This window comes from Rhinoderma darwinii, chromosome 2, assembly GCF_050947455.1.
Source record: "Rhinoderma darwinii isolate aRhiDar2 chromosome 2, aRhiDar2.hap1, whole genome shotgun sequence".
Lineage (NCBI taxonomy): Eukaryota > Metazoa > Chordata > Amphibia > Anura > Rhinodermatidae > Rhinoderma > Rhinoderma darwinii.
The window spans coordinates 307,114,567-307,135,959 of record NC_134688.1 but is presented as its reverse complement, the minus strand read 5'-3'; the positions used below and the strand labels follow the sequence as shown (position 1 = coordinate 307,135,959).

At 42.3% G+C, this 21,393-nt stretch overlaps 1 protein-coding gene across 1 annotated transcript in view; it reads right to left on the bottom strand.

Annotated features, from left to right (window-relative positions):
* Nucleotides 1–1,392: 1,392 nt before the first annotated feature.
* LOC142741829 (transcription factor ETV7-like) overlaps nucleotides 1,393–21,393 on the bottom strand; it is a 92,297-nt gene continuing 72,296 nt past the window's right edge. Inside the window, exon 7 of the mRNA XM_075851158.1 lies at nucleotides 1,393–1,486. Within this exon, the coding sequence (XP_075707273.1) occupies nucleotides 1,393–1,486 (94 nt within the window). The remainder of the gene's footprint in view (nucleotides 1,487–21,393) is intronic.

The following is a 21,393-nucleotide window of genomic DNA, read 5'->3' as shown; positions in this document are numbered from 1 at the left end:
TTCCATGACGTACATGTACGGCAAATGTCGGGAAGGGGTTAATAGGTTTTTTACTAGAAGGTGCGAGATTGTATTGAAATGGTATCATGACAAATTGTATAACAACGCAATTCAAGAAAAGTTAATGGTGGGCACATCTGTACAATGGTGGAAACACATGCTGAGTCCACATAAAAAAAAATTTCAGTATGCTCCATCATGTTTTCAGTACACGTTTTCAGTATTTTGGGCTGTATTTGGTCAGTATTTTGCATCAGTATTTGGAAGTATTTGGAAGCCAAATCCTGCAGTGGTACCTAATGAGAAAAAAAGTATAATGGAAAGATTTGTACCTCTTCCATGTTTTGGACCCACTCGTGGTTTTGGCTTCGTAATACTGATGCCAAATACTGACCAAAAACTGCCGTGTGAGGGCATGACCACACGTGGCGGATTTCCTCCGCAACTGTCCGCATCAATGCCGCACAGAATCTGCATTGCAGATTCTGCTGCGGATCTGCACAAAATGTGCAGTACATTGATGCGGACTAGCTGCTGCGGACTGCGGTAAAAGTACTTCCCTTCTCCCTATCAGTGCAGGATAGAGAGAAGGGACAGCACTTTCCCTTGTGAAAGTCAAAGAAATTCATACTTACCGCCCGTTGTCTTGGTGACGCGTCCCTCCTTCGGCATCCAGCCCGACCTCCCTGGATGACGCGGCAGTCCATGTGACCGCTGCAGCCTGTTATTAGCCTGTGATTGGCTGCAGCCGTCACTTAGACTGAAACGTCATCCTGGGAGGCCGGACTGGAGACAGAAGCAGGGAGTTCTCGGTAAGTAGGAACTTCTATTTTTTTTACAGGTAGCTGTATATTGGGATCGGTAGTCACTGTCCCGGGTGCAGAAACAGTTACTGCCGATCGCTTAACTCTTTCAGCACCCTGGACAGTGACTATTTACTGACGTCTCCTAGCAACGCTCCCGTAATTACGGGAGCCCCATTGACTTCCTCAGTCTGGCTGTAGACCTAGAAATACATAGGTCCAGCCAGAATGAAGAAATGTCAAGTCAAAAAAGCAAGACGCATCCGCAGCACACATAACATGTGCATGACAGCTGCGGACTTCATTGCGGAAATTAGAATCTCCATTGAAGTCAATGGAGAAATTCCACCATGAGTCCGCCACTGCTCCGCAACAGACAGAGCATGCTGCGGACACCAAATTCCGCTCCGCAGCCTATGCTCCGCAGCGGAATTTTACGCCTCGTCTAAACGAACACTGCTAAATTAAAGTGTAATTCAATGGACAAACGGCTCCGCTGCGGATTAACGCTGCGGAGTGTCCGCAGCGGAATTTAAGTGAAATTCCGCCACGTGTGAACCCAGCCTGAAAGTATCCTTAGTGAAATATCTCAAGGGGAAACAGCAATGATATATTCATCATATGTGTCTTGCGTTTGCAGTTTCTCCTCTGATGCATGTCTCTCTTTAGGTGACCTCAGAAACCTAAACAAAATAATTGTGGAATTAATCAGCATATAAATACATGTTTTTAATATGCAGAGAAAGCTAATTTTACAATTGAACATTTGTGTGTCGAATATGCAAACTCTTGACTGTATCACAATATTTGGAGGGATATTCTGTTTCATTGTCATTTTTATTTATTCATTTCTAGAATTGGAAACAATACAATTTTGTAATATATATGTAATTAAAATTCTGCTCACATAATTTATTTTTACTAGTGTAGTCGACTCCAGTCTCTGCACAGTATAATGGATTAGTCCTAAGTAGAGATGAGCGAACTTATCAAAAGTTCGGTTCGGCTAGTTCGCCGAATTTCACAAAAAAGTTCGGTTCGGACCGAACTAGTTCTGACCGAACCTGTCACTTACGTGCGCCGAGCATGCTACTGTCCAGGGTGCTGATAGAGTTAATGGGCTGCACTAACTCTTTCAGCAACCTTCACAGTACATGCTCGGCGCGCGGAAAATACTATTTAAATGTAATAAAAAAATAAAAATTATACGTTCGTACTTACTTTCCTCCTGTCCGGCCTCCAGCGATGACGTTTCATCCCTTTCGCCGCTGCAGCCAATCACAGGCTGTAGTGGCGGTCACGCACGTCAGGATGACGCTTCATCCCACGTGACCGCCTCTGCAGCCAATCACAGGCTGCAGCGGCGACATGGATGAAACGTCATCGCTGGAGGCCGGACAGGAGGAAAGTAAGTATGAACGTATTATTATTATTTTTTGGCATGTATGTATGTTGGCATGTATGTATGTATGTATGTATGTATGTTGGCATGTATGTATGTTGTCATGTATGTATGTATGTATGTATGTATATCTGTGCATGTATGTTGGCATGTATGTATATATGTGCATGTTTGTATGTATATTTGCATGTATATATTTGCATGTATGTATGTTTGCATGTGTGTATGTTTGCATGTATGTATTTTTGCATGTATGTTGTCATGTATGTATATATGTGCATGTGTGCATGTATATTTGTATGTATGTATGTTTGCATGTATGTGTGTTTGCATGAATGTATGTTTGCATGTATGTATGCATGTTTGTATGTATATTTGCATGTGTGCATATATATATATATATGTATGTATGTTGTCATGTATGTATGTATGTTGTCATGTATGTATATATGTGCATGTATGTTGGCATGTATGTATATATGTGCATGTGTGTATGTATGTATATTTGCATGTATGTATGTTGTCATGTATGTATGTATGTATATATGTGCATGTATGTTTGCATGCATGTTGGCATGTATGTATACATGTGCATGTTTGTATGTATATTTGCATGTATATATGTTTGCATGTGTGTATGTATGTTTGCATGTATGTATGTTTGCATGTATGTATGTTGTCATGTATGTTTGTATGTATGTTGTCATGTATGTATGTATATATGTGCATGTATGTATGTTTGCATGTTTTTATTTTTGCATGTATGTTTGCATGTATGTTTATATATATGTGCATGTATGTAATTATGTTTGCATGTATTTATGTTTGCATGTATATTTGTGCATGCTTGTATATATGTATGTATGTATCTTTGCATGTTTGTTTGTATGTATGTATGTTTTCATGTGTGTGTGTGTGTATGCATGTATGTATGATAGTTTGCATGTATATATGTGTGTATGTTTGCATGTATGTATATTTGCATGTATATATGTGCATGCTTGTATATATGTATGTATGTTTGTATATATGTATGTATGTATATTTGTATATATGTATGTATGGCCATGTATGATACTGTCTGCTGGCGCCCTGTATCTAAGTCAACTTCACGGCAGGCTTCTATACATGGTATAACAGTCAGTATCACACATTAAACTGAATCTAAGCCTACGACATGTTTTATTTCATTTTTTTTTTTTTTTTACAGGTTTGGTGTTTGGACTACGTCGGTTTCGAGGACTACTTAGATGACGTTTTATTTTTCTACAATAAAATGGTTAATGAGGGTTGTGTTGGGGGTGCTTTATTTCAATAAAATATTTTATCTATATCTTTGTCTTTTTCTTTTCAAATTTTATTATTACCACTTTAGTAATGGCCGCTGTCTGAGTGACAACGTCCATTACTAAGGCGAGGCTTAGTGTTAGCCGGTGCAGAGGCTAACACTAACCACCATTATTACCCCGGTACCCACCACCACCAGGGGTGCCGGGAAGAGCCAGGTACGATCCAGTACCCGACCATCTGTTGTGATGGTCGGGCGCTGGGGCGGCCGCAGGCTGGTATTATGAGGCTGGGAAGGGCCAAAAACAGTGGACCTTCCCACCCTTGTAATGCTAGGCTGCTGCTGCTGTGTTGTATCTGGCTGGTTATAAAAGTCGGGGGGACCCCACGTCATTTTTTTAAATTATTTATTTATTTACATTTTTTTTTTTAAAAAGACATGGGGTTCCACCCAATTTATCATAACCAGCCACATACAACACAGTGTTATTAGCCTGGGAATGGACAAAACCAGTGGCCCTTCCCACCAATGTAATGCCAGACTGCTGCGGCTTTGTATATGGCTGGTTATTAAAAATGTGGGGGACCCGTCTATTGCTAAATTTGTTAAATTCAAAAAAAAAAACGACGTGGGGGTCCCCCCCATTTTTATAACCAGCCCGATACAACACAGCAGCAGCAGCCTAGCATTACAAGGGTGGGAAGGTCCACTGATTTTGGCCCTTCCCAGCCTCATAATACCAGCCTACGGCCGCCCCAGTACCCGACCATCACAACAGATGGTCGGGTACTGGATCGTACCAAGCTCTTCCCGGCACCCCTGGTGGTGGTGGGTACCGAGGTAATAATGGGTGGTTAGTGCTAGCCTCTGCACCGGCTAACACTAAGTACCGCCTTAATAATGGACGCTGTCAATCAGCCAACTGCCATTATCTAGGCACTAATAAAGTTTGAAAAAAAAACACAAAGACAATTCTTTTTTATTGAAATAAGAAATCCCCAACAAAACCCTCGTTAACCATTTTATTAAAATTTGAAAAAACGCAGATCTACGCAGTAGTCCAACGAATCGAAGATGTAGTCCAATCGGTACATCAAAATCTGCAACAACATAAAAAAACAGTTATCAATGTGAACAATAACAATACTTCTACTCACCTACACACATATATACACGCACACACACACAAACAACCATACACAAACACACACATATACACAAACACAACAAGATATACACACACACACACACACATATACACGAACTCACACATATACAAACAAAAACACACATATCCAAACACACACACACACACACACACAGTTATACACACATACACGAACACATATACACAAACACACCCATATATACACACAAACACACACCCATATACACACATATACAAAAACACACACAAACATCTACACACAAACATATACACAAATACACCCATATATACACAAACATATACACAAAACACATATACACAAACACACCCATATATACACACACATATACACAAACACACATATAAAAACAAAAACAGACAAAGTCACATACCCAAACACACATATATACACAAACACACACATACACAAACACGGTTTCTTTTAAATGCTGCTGGGGAACCCGCTCGATCCACTATATAAGGCTGCGCTACAGTGCAGCATTTAAAAGAAACAGGATCCTGACCTGTCCATAGAGTTTAAGGCAGCACAGAGTATTTCAGGAGATGAGCGTGCAGATTCAGTGCTGCTGCGAACTCTGCTCTTACCATTACGTAGCTCTCAGTCTGTTACCTCTCCTCCACTCCTGTCCTCCAGAACACCTTCACATGATTGGCAAGTCACCACGTAATGGTAAGAGCAGAGTTCAGAGCAGCACAGAGTATTTCAGGAGATGAGCGTGCGGATCTTGTGCGGCGTGGTGACTTGCCAATCATGTGAAGGTGTTATTGAGGACAGGAGTGGAGGAGAGGTAACAGACTGAGCTACGTAATGGTAAGAGCAGAGTTCACAGCAGCACTGAATCTGCACGCTCCTCTCCTGAAATACTCTGTGCTGCTGTGAACTCTGTTCTTACCATTACGTAGCTCAGTCTGTTACATCTCCTCCACTCCTGTCCTCTATAACACGTTCACATGATTGGCAAGTCACCACCACGCACAAGATCCGCACGCTCATCTCCTGAAATACTCTGTGCTGCTGTGAACTCTGCTCTTACCATTACGTGGTGACTTGCCAATCATGTGAAGGTGTTCTTGAGGACAGGAGTGGAGGAGAGGTAACAGACTGAGAGCTACGTAATGGTAAGAGCAGAGTTCACAGCAGCACTGAATCTGCACGCTCATCTCCTGAAATACTCTGTGCTGCCTTAAACTCTGTGGACAGGTCAGTATCCTGTTTCTTTTAAATGCTGCACTGTAGCGTAGCCTTATATAGTGGATCGAGCGGGTTCCCTAGCAGCATTTAAAAGAAACAGGATCCTGACCTGTCCACAGAGTTTAAGGCAGCACAGATTATTTCAGGAGATGAGTACGGGCAGCCGTTCGTTTTTCCGAGCCGTGCTCCCATTATGCACACGACCGTAAAAACACCCGTTATTGCGGGTCGTAATTACGACCCGCAATAACGGGCTCATAGACTTCTGTTACCCACGGGTACCTTTCCGTATTCTCACGGGAAGGTGCCCGTGCCGTTAAAAAAATAGAACATGTTCTATTTTTCTATTTTACGGGCCGTGCTGCTATAATTATAATGACAGCACGGTTCGCAAAAGCGGCCGGCTGCCCGTGGCCGGCCGGCCGTGCTCGTAGTTACGAGTCGTAATTACGAGCACGGCCCGTAAAATAAAAAAATAGAACATGTTCTATCTTTTTAACAGCACGGGCACCTTCCCGTGAGAAAACGGGAAGGTACCCGTGGCTAACAGAAGTCTATGGGCCCGCTATTTCGGGTCGTAATTACGACCCGTGATAACTGGTGTTTTTATGGTCGTGTGCATGAGGCCCCGTAATGACGGGTGGCTACATGTGTGCACCCGTCATTACGGCAGCGTTGCTATGTGCACATACACTAATTACGTCCGTAATTGACGGAGGTATTTCGGCCGCAAGTACCGGACCGAACACCCTGCAGGGAGCCGGGCTCCTAGCATCATAGTTATGTACGACGCTAGGAGTCCCTGCCTCTCCGTGGAACTACTGTCCCGTACTGAAAACATGATTACAGTACGGGACAGTTGTCCTGCAGAGAGGCAGGGACTCCTAGCATCGTACATAACTATGATGCTAGGAGCCCGGCTCCCTGCACTGTGTTCGGTCCGGTACTTGCGGCCGAAATACGTCCGTCATTTACGGACGTAATTAGTGTGTGTGCACATACCCTAAATAGTCACTGTCCAGGGAGTTGAAAGAGTTAACTGATCGGCAGTAACTGTTTCAGTACCCTGGACAGTGACTACCGATCACAGTACCTGTAAAAAAAAAGACGTTCATACTTACCGAGAACTTTCTGCTTCCTCCAGTCCGGTCTCCTGGCCGTTGCCTTGGTGACGCGTCCCTCTCGACATCCGGCCCGACATTCCTTGATGACGATGCAGCCCATGTGAGCGCTGCAGCCAATCACAGGCTGCCGCGGCCTCTGCAGCCAATCACAGGCTGCAGAGGCCTCTGCAGCCAATCACAGGCTGCCGCGTCAGAAAAGGTCGGACTGGAGGAAGAAGAGGGACTCGTCACCAAGACAACGACCGGGTACGTATGAAATGCTTTTTATTTTATTTTTAATCAGCAGCCTCTTTTCTCTATCAGTGATTGATAGAGATAAGTGGCTGCTGATTTGTATAATGTTTTTGACCGGGTTCGGTCAAAACGGGTTCGGCCGAACCCGGTGAAGTTCGGATTCGCTGCGAACCGAACTTTACCGGAAGTTCGGACCGAAACCGGGTTCGGTTGTCCCGGTTCGCTCATCTCTAGTCCTAAGTAATCCACCCATAGGATGGATTCCTGCCTCTGTGGATTATTTGCCTTAATTGCTTAATGCATCTCACCCTTTTGGCATACTATATAAATCTGGCCAGGCTATTAAGCTTCCTGCCTCAAGTCTAGTTCCTTTCTGACTCTCTCTACAAAATGTTGCTGTCATTTGTGTACCAAACTTGCATTTTTTCCTGACCACGTCTCTGCCTCACGCGGTAACCTATTGCTGCTCATCTGTGTACCGATCCTGGGCTGTTACTGGGCTACTGTTGCTATTATCACCCTCCTACATGATCTAGAATCTTAATCTGCTATAAACCTTAGCAGACTAGTCTGGCTCACATGTGGAATCCCCTGGAACAAGTCCTTTGACAACTATGAAGCAACAAATTGCTGAACTACAAGCATTTGGAGCTACTTATCAAAAAAAAAAATTTTCTCAGCTGCAAAATCGATTGGGAGAGCAACAAAGAGAGATGATTTAATTACAAAGACAACTTTCGTATGTGCGTGGCTCACTCAGCCACAGTCTCAAGTTTACACGCCATTACCCATTGGCGTAACAAACCCCCTGCAACCCTGACCAGAGGGGAAGGGGACCGAATCCCCCTCACGCTTGCTACATTAGTCCCTGGCAATGGTCTGCACCGTGGCACATACAAGGTCCTGACGCTGGCAGCACACAACGTCCATCTCTAAGGTTCAGCGCTTTTTCATACTGTTGACCTGATCTACAGGATAGGTCATCAGTATATGATCGGTGGGGGTGTAACACCCAGACCCCATACCGATCGGCTTTTGGGGATGCTTCCAGGCCTTGGATGTTATGCAGTGGCTTGTGTCAGAAGCAGAAGGCTTCCGTACACTGTATTGCGGCCGTGCTGGGTTATTGCAGCTCTGCTCCTATTCACTATGAAACACTGCCCTGTGCTCGGACAACCTCTTTAATTATGCTACATATATTTTTCAAATTTACTAGTGAAAAGAAAAATGTATTGCTTACAATTAATCTTCTGACAGATGAAGCTCCAGTGTTGGCTTCTCTTTATGTAGAAAAGGATAGTAATCTTCTGAATGTTTTGGATGACTGTATCACTGCTATGAATCAAGTTTTAGATGATCCTAATTGTTATGCCACAGCTGAAGTTAGACTGCATAATCTGCGGCAAGGAAGGTGCTCAGTTCCGGAATGCACAGAAGAGCTGCTGGGTAACTGATACCACAGGGAAGCTAGCGGCTCAGAAGAGCCAATTTCAGAGAGGGCTTTCAGAGCAAGTGAAGGATGTACTTTCCAAAGTGATAACCCCAGAAAAGTTGGAGGACTTAATGCAATTGTGCATTCAAATTGATCAGAGACTTAATGAAAAACGAAAGACTATACTGTGGGTATTTGGAGATAATCCTGCCTTCTCCTTCGATCAATCAAGTCAGAATACTCAGAAAGATACTGAATCTATATCTGAATCAATTTGACTTTATGTTATTCAAAAACAACAGCAGAAAAAGAGAGGTGACCTACAGAAAATATTTGCCTTTATTGAAGTGTACTATGCTGTTTATTGCTCAAATTAGATCCGTAGGACGATCGCTGTCAAAGATGTAATAGAAAATGGAGACGTCTGATCTGTTGGATTACAAAATACATGACATTTTTCCTCTGTCACAGGACGAAGACAAGTTGTTGGCACCAGAGAATCTTATTTTATAGTGCCAATACACATATGCACTAAAACACATGAGATTTCTTGTTCTGATATATTTGACCCCTATCATCATGGCCTTTTTCTCATGAAATTAAGCATCTTCAAGTTCTCATCATGCCTGAACATCAAGAAGTTATTCATTTCCAACTGTTTCTTCTCCAAAGTTTTCAGTGATTTGGGGAATTCCTTGGCTTTTTACTTACAAACTATTCATCAGTTGGGAAACACGTTGTATACATTTTCCATCTGAGTATTGTCAGCTAAATTGTCTGCCTAAACTTTTTCAATACTTGAGAACACATCAATATCTGAACTTGCTGTTAACCCCTTAATACCGAAGGTATTTTAAACCTTAATGACCGAGCAATTTTGTAGGTTTTTCCATCGTCACATTCAAAGATCTATAACTTTTTTATTTTTGTGTCGACATAGCTGTATAAGGACTTTTTTTTCTGCGGGACAAGTTGTATTTTATAATTTCACCATTTTGGGATACATATAATTTATTGATTAATTTTTTAATAACTTTTTTAAAAACAGAAATTTCGTCATTTTTTTGCGTCTTAATTTTACGCCGTTTACCGTGTGGTATAAATAACATAATAACTTTATTCAGCGGGTCGTTACAATTGTGGCGATATCAAATTTATATTGATTTTTGTTATATTTTCCTACTTTTACACAGTAACAACACATTTTTTTCAAAATTATTTGCTTTTGTGTCGCCATATTTTAAGAGCCATAACTTATTTATTTTTGACCGATGCAGCTGTATGAGGGCTTTTTTTTTTGCAGGACGATTTGTAGTTTTTATTGGTACCATTTTGGAGTAGATGCGACTGTTTGATCAGTTTTTGTCAAATACTTTTGAAGGCAGGATGAATAGAAAACAGCAATTCTGGCGTTGTTTTTTATTATATTTTTTACGCCGTTCACCATGCAGGTTAAATAATGTAATTATTTTATGGTTGAGTTCGTTACGGACGCGGCGATACCAAATATGAGTAACTTTTAACTTTTTTTTCATTATAAAGTATTTTGTAAGGGGAAAAAGTGGGTATTTATTTTGTATTCTTTTACTTGGGACATTTATTTATTTCAAACTTTATTTAACTTTTTTTTACTTATTTTAGTCCCACTGGGGGACTTTACAGTGCAAACTTTTGATCGCTATTATAATACACTGCAATACTTCGGTATTGCAGTGTAATATTGCCGGTCAGTGTAAAACTGACACGCACCTGTTAGGTCATGCATCTGGCATAGCCGTACAGGCAATCACTAAAGGCAGACCTGGGGGCCTTTGTTAGGCCCCCAGGCTGCCATAGAACCCATCGTCACCACGCGATGCACGCGGGGATGCCAGTGGGATGAACGAGGGAGACCCCTCCCTCTAAAATCACTCAGATGCGGCGCTCGCTATTGAATGCCGCATCTGAGGGGTTAAATACGATCGGAGAACACTGCTAGTGGTCTCCAATCGTTGTCCTGAAGCCCGAGGCTGTTAGCAACAGCACGGGCTTCAGGAGATCCCCGGATGATGCGGGGAAAGTTCTTCTGAAGTGCCGACGTGAAAAGACGGCGCTTCAGAAGAACTACCCTGAATGGCCGACGTAAAAAAAACTATACGCCGGTCGTTAAGGGGTTAAAGATTAATTACCATCACAATACAAAGAATTTCAGGATGTCTGTTATAAAAGGAATGCAGATAAGCTACCTCCACATGGTTAATGATTGCCCAATAGAACTGTTACCCATAGCTACATAACCCTTTGGTCGAATCTACTTTCTTTCGGAAACAGAACTGAAAGCCCTTAAGGAATATTTGGATGAAAATTTGAATACAGGCTTTATCTTTCCATCTACATGTCCTGCGGGAGCACCCTTGTTCTTTGTTGATAAGAAATATTTAACCTTACGTCCCTGCATTGATTATAGGGAGCAAAAAAACTAACAGTTAAAAACCGATATCCTCTGGGGGCGTGGCTAGCCGGAGAACTGAGCAGATGTGCTTTCATGAGCTCCGCATCTAAAAGAAAGAATCTAATAACATCACAGCCTTTACAGCTATTTTTTGAAAGCTGAACCGGTGTGGTAGTGCAAAGAGATTCTCTGCAGCTGGTCAATCATCGCTGGATTCTTTGCAGACATGTTTAATACCATTGTGGCCTAGACCATGCTCAGACCACGCGCTACACCAATGGGGACAGCTGCCACGCAGGCTCAGAAACATCATCAAAGGTGAGCGGCGTACCAATCAAGAGATTAAATCTCTCCCCAGTCATATTTCAACAAAAGGTTAAGGCGTAAACTATAACGCAGCCTGTTCGATTTCTACCGCATGTAAGGGCAGACCCGTGCCCCCCCCCTCTTAGATCTCTGAGACACTGACGTTTACAGACGCCCTGTTTATGCGATGGGGAAGCACTGTTGAGGTGTAACACAGAGAGTCACCGACCCCACTGACGTACGAAAGGATCAAAGACACCGTCCGAACAGAGTCCTTATTCACTTGGCTAGGAACGGCACTCATACTAACATATGAGCTGGGCACAATCCAGCAGCAATATATTGTGTGTCAAGTACAAGACAAGAGAGATGTCCCACCAGTATCCATGTACCTGTATGAGGTACCAGAACAGAGACCCCCAAACCAGACTGCATCCTGGACTACAGTAGGTACATGGGAGGGGTGGACTTGTCAGATCAAGTCCTGAAGCCCTACAGTACTTCTGGAAGCGAGGCCACACGCATCGTACCAGGGCAACACTTTCCAGGAGAAGTTCCCCAAACTGGCAAGAAGGGAAAAAGTAAAAAGAGCTGCAAAGTCTGCTATAAGAGGGGGATAAGGAAGGACAAAATATAGCAATGTGACACATGTCCCGAAAAACCAGAGCTCTGTATGAAAGTGTTTTAAAATTTATCATCCATCCCTTTATTTTTAATTTACCACAGTTTGACTTACCCTGATGCACTCCGCACAGCTTACCCCTCCTCATATTTCCCCTCTGAGCCCTACCTCAGGGGCTTCTGCGTACATGACTTAGCACCAGAAATACTCCAGTAGGCCAAATGGTGGTCCTTTCCTTCTGAGCCCTGCCGTGTGCCCAGGCAGCTAATAACAGCCACATGTAGGGTATTGCCATACCCGGGAGAACCCACATTACAGTTTATGGGGTGTATGTCTCCGGTGGCACATGCTGGGCACAATATATCGGACACTGACATGGCATATATATATAGAAAAATTGCAACTCTCACTCTGCACCATCTGTTGCGCATTATCTTTTACACAGTACCTGTGGGGTCAAAATGCTCACTACACCTCTAGATGAATTCCTTAAGGGGTGTCGTTTTTAAAATGGGGTTCACTTCTCAGGGGTTTCAACTGTACTGGTACCTCAAGGGCTTCTGCACACATGACTTAGCACCAGAAAATCCCCAGTAGGCCACATGGTGGTCCTTTCCTTCTGAGCCCTCCCATGGGCCAAAACTGCAGTTTATCACCACAAATAGGGTATTGCCGCACTCAGGACAAATTGGGCAACACAATGGGGTATTTTATTCCTTGTGAAAATAAGAAATTTTGAGCCAAAACTACATCTTATTGGAAAAAAGTTGTTTTTTTTGTAATTCACAGCCCAATTCAAATAAGTTCTGTGAAAAAACTGTGGGGTCTAAATGGTCACAAAACCCATAAATGAATTCCTTGAGGGGTGTAGTTTCCAAAATGGGGTCACTTCTGCTGGGTTTCCATTGCTTTGATACCTCTGGGGCTCTGCAAATGCGACATGGCACCCGAAAACCAATCCAGCAAAATCTGGACTCCTAAGAACACATAGCGTTTTTTTATGGGGGTTTCTAATACATAGGCCCCCCAAAGCCCCTTCAGAACTGAACAGGTACCTTAAAAAAAAGGCTTTTGAAATTTTCTTAAAAATATGAGAAATTGCAATTTATGTTCTTAGCCTTGTATCGTCCAAGAAAAATTAAATAATGCTCAAAAAACTATGCCAATCTAAAGTAGACTTATGTGAAATGTGAACTAGTAACTATTTTGGGTGGTATAACCATCTGTTTTACAAGCAGATGCAATTAAATTCAGAAAAATGCTATTTTTTCACATTTTTCTCTAAATTTTGCAATTTTTCACAAATGAACACTGAATATATCGACCAAATTTTACTACTAACATAAAGCCCAATGTCTCACGAGAAAAAAGTCTCAGAATCGCTTGCATAGGTTTAAGCATTCCGACGTTATTACCACATAAAGTGAAATATGTCCGATTTAAAAAATGGGCTCTGAGAATAAGGCCCAAACTAGGCTGCAACCTTAAGGGGTTAATATGGGAACCCTAAATGTCCTATTTACATAATACAGTTCTTCCAGCAAGTTATATAAGAAAGGGATCATAATGGGCAAACCCAAAAAAAACTCAATCGATGAACAAGTCAAAAACAGCAAAACCACAAAAAAAGGTAAAGAAAAAAAAGGTAAAGAAATGGAAATTACCAGCCTATGGGGAAAATCAAAGCTCGATTTCAAGAGTTGATCCTAAGAAAGATAAATCTAAGGATAATTTTGCAACTTCATGTTGGTCAGACAGTGAAGAAGAAGACCTTGCAATACAAGATTCCTCTGATCTCAAGGACTATATTAAAGAGTCTCTGTCACCACATTATAAGTGCCCTACCTCGTACATAAAGGGATTGTCACTGTAATGTAGATAACAACAGTGTTTTTTATTTTGAAAAACAATAAATTTTGAGCAAGTTATGCACAATTTTAGATTTATGCTAATTTGTTTCTTAATAGAGAACTGGGCGTGTTTTTACTTTTTTACCAACTGGGCATTGTGGAGAGAAGTGTATGACGCTAACCAATCAGTGACCAATCAGCATCATACACTTCTCTCCATTCATTTTTAGCAGTGCTCACAACACAGCGTGATCTCGCGAGATCAAGCTGTGCAGTCACATACTCCCATATTAACTTTACCGAAGTGTCTCGGGAGTGGATAGACATCACCTCCAGCCAGGACGCGATATCTATTCATCACTCCTGACACTTCGGTAAAGTTTCTGTGAATGACAGCACACGTGATCTCGCGAGATCTCATTATGTAGGAGATAGGGCACTTATAATGTGGTGACAGAGCCTCTTTAAAGCTCTTCCTACAACGGCCTGTATCTGGAGCTTATTTAAAGAATTTACCCAGACAGTAAAAGAAGAAATATCAGAAAAGAGGAATGATGTTAAACAAGCCTTTACCAGAATCCAATCCCTAGAGTATATCTGCACCCGAGTTATCTCTAATGTTGAAAGAATGTCTGAGATACTCATGGACAAGAAAAACAAAACGTTTTTGCAAAGACTACATATAGATGACCTTGAAAATAGATCTAGAATAAATAACCTGAGAATAAGAGGTATACCTGATAAATAAATTCCTAATGTACTCACTCAAATATTCAACTAACTTCTGGGGAAAGAAGAAAGCCATGATATAAGTCTCAAAAGAGCACACAGACTGTTCTTGCCCAAATCTGTCGGCCCAGAAAAACCGAGAGACATTCTATGTTGCACACAAAAATTTAAAATGAAAGAAGAAATACTACTGAAAGCAAGATACGCTAAGAGAATTGAATATGAAGAAATGAAAGCAAAACTCTTATTTATCAAGACCTCTCTAAACTCACTTTGGAACTGAGAGGCCAACTATAAACTTTGAGTAAAACATTGAGAGAGAGGGAGAAGTATTCCCTACAGGTGGATGTTTCCCTTTGGACTTGAAATAACTTTACACAACAAAACAATGACCGTTAAAACGCTAGATGACCTGGACTTTGTCCTTAGCTAATTGGATTTATGTCATCTACAAATTCCAGATTGGACCAGTCCAAAAGAACAACTCAACTTTCCACAACTTCTAAAACATGACAATTGGGAAACAACTAACCCAAAGAAAACTAAAAAGATGAAAAAGACAAAGGCATCAATGTTTTCAATAAGAGACTTCAAATACTGCAGTTTTTAGAAAAGGAACGAGTAGACTTTGCATTATTACAGGAAACCCATTTTAAAAAAAGACTACACTATATTAACAACAAATAAGGCTTATAGAAAGTGGTATAATTCATCTACACCTCATAAAAGATCTAAAGGGGTTGCCATTATTATCATCAAAAGGGTTCCTTTCACTTACAAAGATGTAATTATAGATATTGAAGATAGTTTTTTTTCTGAAGGGAATTATCTTTGGTAGAATATTCACGTTTGCAAATTGCGCCCAACACTAATCAGGAAAAAAATTTCAAGCAAATATTACTAAAACTTGAGAAATTCAATGAGGGCGATTTAATCGCAGGTGGTGACTTTAATACAGCACTTCAACCCTCATTAGACACTCTTTGCAGAGTTTCATTTAGTTGATGTATGGAGAACTCGATACCCTTCTACCAGAGATTATTCATTCTATTCAACCGTTCATAAAAAGTACTCTAGAATAGACTATTTGCTTATTTCTCATCCCCCTTATCAATGCTATAACACAGGTGAAATATGGTTCAATTACACAATCGGACCATGCTCCACTTATGTTAAAACTTTCAATCTCAAAAAAACAGAGCATCAATTATGTATCTACTTGTAAAACAGATAGTAATACCACACAAAATTGTTGCTAATTAACATCCCCCATATGTCTACTTTATATTTGCATCCTTTTTTGAAAATTATTTAATTTTTCTAGGACATTACAAGGCTTAGAACTTTAGCAGCAATTTATGACATTTTCAAGAAAATTTCAAAAGGCTATTTTTCAAGGACCCGTTCCGTTCTGAAGTGGCTTTGAGGGCCTTATGTACTAGATAGACCCCATAAATCACCCCATTTTAAAAACTGCACCCCTCAAAGTATTCAAAACAGCATTCAGAAAGTGCTTTAACCATTTAGGCGTCTCACAGGAATTAAAGCAATGTAGAGGTGAAATTTACAAATTAATTTTTTTTTGCCGCAATTCATTTGTAATAAAAAAAATCTGTAACACAGAAGGTTTTATCAGAGAAACGCAACACAATATTTATTGCCCAGATTCTGCAGTTTTTAGAAATATCCCACATGTGGCTCTAGTGTGGTAATGGACTGAAGCACCGGTTTCAGAAGCAAAGGATCACCTAGAATATTTTAGGACCTCCTTTTTTTTAAGAATATATTTTAGGCACCATGTCAGGTTTGAAGAGGTCTTGTGGTGCTAAAACAGTGGAAACGCCCCAAAAGTGACATGGTTTTGGAAACTACACACCTCAAGGCATTTATCTAGGGGTATAGTTAGCATCTTGACCCCACAGTTCTTTTGCTATATTTATTGGAGTTTGTCTGTGAAAAGGAAACTTTTTTATTTTTTCTCCACCGGAGCTGTGCGAGGGCTTATTTGTTCCGTTACAATCTGTAGTTTTCATTGGTACAATTTTAGCGTACATCACTTTTTATTCAATTTTTTTGGCAAGCAAAGTAACAAAAAAACAGTGTTCACCATGCGCCATAAATTAGATTTAACTTGATTCTGCGGGTCGATACCATTATGGCGATACCATATGTATATATGTTTTTTTATGTTTTGTGGCGTTTGCACAATAAAATCACTTTTCTATAAAATAATTTATTTTTTGTGTAAGCATATTATAAGAGCCATAACTTTTTTATTTTTCAGTCAAAAAAGCTGTGTAAGGGCTTGTTTTTTGTGGGATGGGTTGTAGTTTTTATTGGTACTGTTTTGGGTTACATGCGACTTTTTGATCATTTTTTATTCTATATTTTGGGAGGGGTGATGATCAAAAAAATAGTGATGCTGGCATTGTTTTTTTATTTTTTTTGCGGTGTTCACCGTGCGGGAAAAATAATATTATAGTTTTATAGTTTGGGTCGTTACAAACACGGTGATACCAAGTATGTGTACTTTCTTTAACATTTTCATTTTTTTCCTATAATAAAAGTCTTATTATAGGAAAAAAAATCTTTTTTTGTTTTTACACTTTTCTGAAACCGTTTATATTAAATTATTTTTTTTACTTTTAGACCTGCAGCACTGATAGCTGCTATAATACAGTACACTACCTAGGTAGTGTAACGTGTTATAAACTCTCAGTGTGACGATGAGAGTCACACTGACAGGAAACTTATGAGGACTAGCCTCCGGTTTTGCCATGCAACCGATGGCAGCGCCCGCAATCGGTCCCGAGAAAGTTTGTTGTAGCAACAAACTTTCCAGTTTGTTGCTACAATAAACTTTCCCTGCGATCACATGATCGGGACCAGAACCAATCAGGTCCCGATCATGTCTCCCGGACCAGAGGCAGGGGTTAACAGCGCGATCCGGGTGTCAGCACTACTCTGAGACACTGGATCGCGCTTTTAACACCCACTGTGATTTCACGTTGGCGCTGCACAGAGCCCAGCACGCGCCGACATGAATTTACTGTGGGCGGTCGGGAAACAGTTAAAAATAGTGATAATATTCTCTGTAGCTGAACCAATCGGTTCGGCTGTCAGAAAACAGGTTGCTGGGGAGCCGCGGACACTGACACCACCGGTGTCAGAGAGATCTCCCCAGCTCTATGCTGGCAAAAGCAGAGGTCTGCAGATTCACGTCCTATCTGCACGGGGTATATGCGAATAGGACGTGAATCTACAGATTGTCGGCATGAAAAGGTTAAACTCAGAACAGAACTGAAAGACTTACTGAACTATAATGCAGAAAAAAAATTAACTTTGCAAAATCTTAAATGTACGTGAATGCAGATAAATGGGAAATAAATTAGCCAATCTAATTAAAAAACAACACTCAAACACCTTTATACCCAAAACGAAAGAAACTTCATTACGCTACTGAAGAAATAGCCAAGGAATTTTGTTCCTTTTACTCAGAGGTATATAACTTCTCAATGACCAAACATTGACTAAAAAAAACCGAAGCGATTAATAAACTACTAGACAAAATAACACTTCCTTACATCTCAGAAGCTCAGAGTCAAACGCTAACTTTACCCATCTCAAAACAAGAAATAGACAACACTATTAATACTAGCCCAAAAGGCAAAAGCCCAGGACCTGATGGGTTTTGTATGTCATACTATAAAATATTTAGTGAAACTCTATCTTCCTTCCTAACACAATACTTCAACACAATAGACTTACTCAACCTTTTCTGTAAAGAATCCTTAACTGCACACATCACCTTAATTCCTAAAAAAGAGAAAGACCACACTATTTGTGGAAATTACAGACCCATCTCTTTAAGGGTATGTTCACACGCACTAATTACGGACGTAATTCGGGCATTTTTGCCCCGAATTACGTCCAAAAATAGCGCCTCAATAGCGCTGACAAACATCTGCCCATTGAAAGCAATGGACAGACGTTTGTCTGTTCACACGAGGCGTAATTTACGCGCCGCTGTCAAATGACGGCGCGTAAATAGACGCCCGCGTCAAAGAAGTGACCTGTCACTTCTTTGGCCGTAATTGGAGCCGTTATTCATTGACTCCAATGAATAGCAGCGCCAATTACGTCCGTAATGGACGCGGCGTTCAAGCGCCTGCACATGCCGTTACGGCTGAAATTACGGGGATGTTTTCAGGCTGAAACATCCCCGTAATTTCAGTCGTTACGGACGCCCTCGTGTGAACATACCCTAATAAATAATGACATCAAACCATTTGCAAAAACAACAGCTAATAGATTTACAAATTTCGTACCAAACATAATAATCCTAGAACAAGTAGGCTTGACACCAGGTAGAGAAGCAAAAGAAATAGTCAGAATTCTGAATGTAATTCAAGTCGCACAGATTATAAAAATATCTCTCTAGCTCTACTCACCGCCGACGCCGAAAAGGCTTTCAATAGATTAGACTGGCTTTTTATCAAACTGACACTACAGAAATTTGGGCTACTACTAATGTTTGTAGATAAAATTATGGCTCTATATAAAAATCCATCTGCAAAAATCAAAATAAATGCTGAGTTTTTGCATAATTTTGAAATAAAAAATGGTACAAGACAGAGTTATTGTAACGTCTATGGCCATGGTCCGTCGTTCTGCCGTTAACCTCGACGGCCGTGGCCATGGACATCTTACCTCCCTGCAGCGTCGTCCCACTGTGAGGCGTCGACACTCACTTCCGGACTTCGAGTGTCTCCAGCGGGCGCGCCCGCGCGTGCACTGTCTTAAAGGGCCAGTGCGCGCATTTTGCAGGAAGTCTACAAATCTAGCCCAGGATGCCCTGGGCTATAAAAAGGGTTCTGCCCTCTTACCCCTTGCCAGAGCATTGTTTGTTCCCCTTAGTTTGTCGTGCTTATGGTCTCCCAGTGTCTTCCAGATTCCCAGTGTACCTTGTTCCTGTATCCCGTATCCTGTTTCCGTGCTACCCAGATCTAGTGCTGTTTCCGTGCTGTGCTACAGTCTCGCTTGATTTGCTACGCTTCTCCTGACGTCTTCCCGCCGCCTGGTCCTGGATGTGCCTGCCTTGTTACTGCCTACGATTGCCTCAGGTACCCTCGCTGAACTATTTGAACTCTGTACTTACCAGTTTGGCCAACTGCCATCCCGCTTTGCGGTACGGCCCAGTGGGTCCACACCCCGCATCGTGACAGTACGCTCTGGCCATGGACTCTGCTGGTCAATTCAAGGGCTTGGCACCCTCCCAAGCCATGCAGGCGGACCTGCTGGATCTCCGAGCTAGGCAGGATCAGCTCCTTGTGGCAGTGGACTCTATGGCGCAGCAGCTAGGGACGCTAGTTGCTTCTCTTCCTGCCTCTATGCAAGTCCTTCAAGCCGATCCTCCTGTTGCTCCTCCTGGCAGTTCCTGTCCGGATCCTCGGTTCTCGCTGCCATTGCCCTCTCAGTTCGATGGAGACGCCAGTGTTTGTCGGGGGTTTCTGAACCAATGCCACATTCATTTTACCCTGCACTCTCAAACATTTCCGTCGGACGGAGCCAAGATCGCATTCATCATATCCCTCCTGACTGGCAAGGCCCTGGCATGGACTAATCCTATCTGGGAACGTCAGGGACCCGAGACCCAAGATTTCCAGGGGTTCATGCGAATATTTCGAACTGTTTTTGAGGAGTCTGGGCAAGTCTCATCGGCAGCCACTGCCATCTTCAACATTCGCCAAGAGGACACCTCTGTGGGCGAGTATACGATCCAGTTCCGGACTCTGGCAGGAGAGCTATCTTGGAACAATGAAGCCTTGGTGGCATCCTATTGGCATGACCTGTCGTCCGAGATCAAGGATGAACTGGCCGCTCGAGACCTGCCTCCTGCCTTGGACGACTTGATTCTGCTTGCCACTCGGGTAGACATAAGGCTGAGGGAGAGATATCACGAGGTTCGTCAGGAGCGTCGACGCCCTAGACTGGCGTCCAACTTTCAGCAACCCCTCTTGCCTGCTTTTATTGCTTTGCCGAGGTCCCGATGCAAGTAGACCGCAGGCGCACCTCTAGACTTTGCTTATATTGCAGCCTCGCTGGCCATTTTGTGCATCTGTGTCCTCACAAGCCAAAAAACCCCAGCGCCTAGGTTTGGTTGGAGAGACAACCCTGGGCGTCAACACATTGAATCAAGAACTCTCTTCCAAACTATTCATTCCCGTAACCATCATTGCTGGCGAGAGGTCCCATCCGGTCTCTGTCTATCTGGACTCCGGCTCTGCAGCAAACTTCATCTGCCAGGACCTTGTGGATCTCCTTCTGTTGCCTACTATCCCGCTTGAAAGGCCGTTGATTGTTGCCTCGGTGGATGGACTGCCATTGCCTGACCCAGTTGTGTCCGTAACCAAGCCGTTGAGACTACAAGTAGGAGCCCTTCATGCTGAACTCATCTCCCTGTTCGTCCTGTCCAAGGCCGTCAACCCCGTGCTGCTGGGTTTGCCTTGGCTCCGTCTGCACGCCCCGTTCTGGATTGGAACTCTGGAGAGGTCCTCCAGTGGGGTCCGAAGTGTCTTGACCGCTGTCTGGGCCATATCCAGTCGCCACAGCCTGCCCCTCTTCAGTCTTTGACAGGGTTGCCTTCTTGTTTCTCCATGTTCTCCGATGTCTTCAACAAAAAGGAGGCTGAGACCTTGCCGCTACATCAGGCATATGACTGTCCGATCGACCTGGTTCCCAAATTGTCTCCTCCTCATGGCAGAGTGTACCCTCTCTCCTTGCCAGAGACC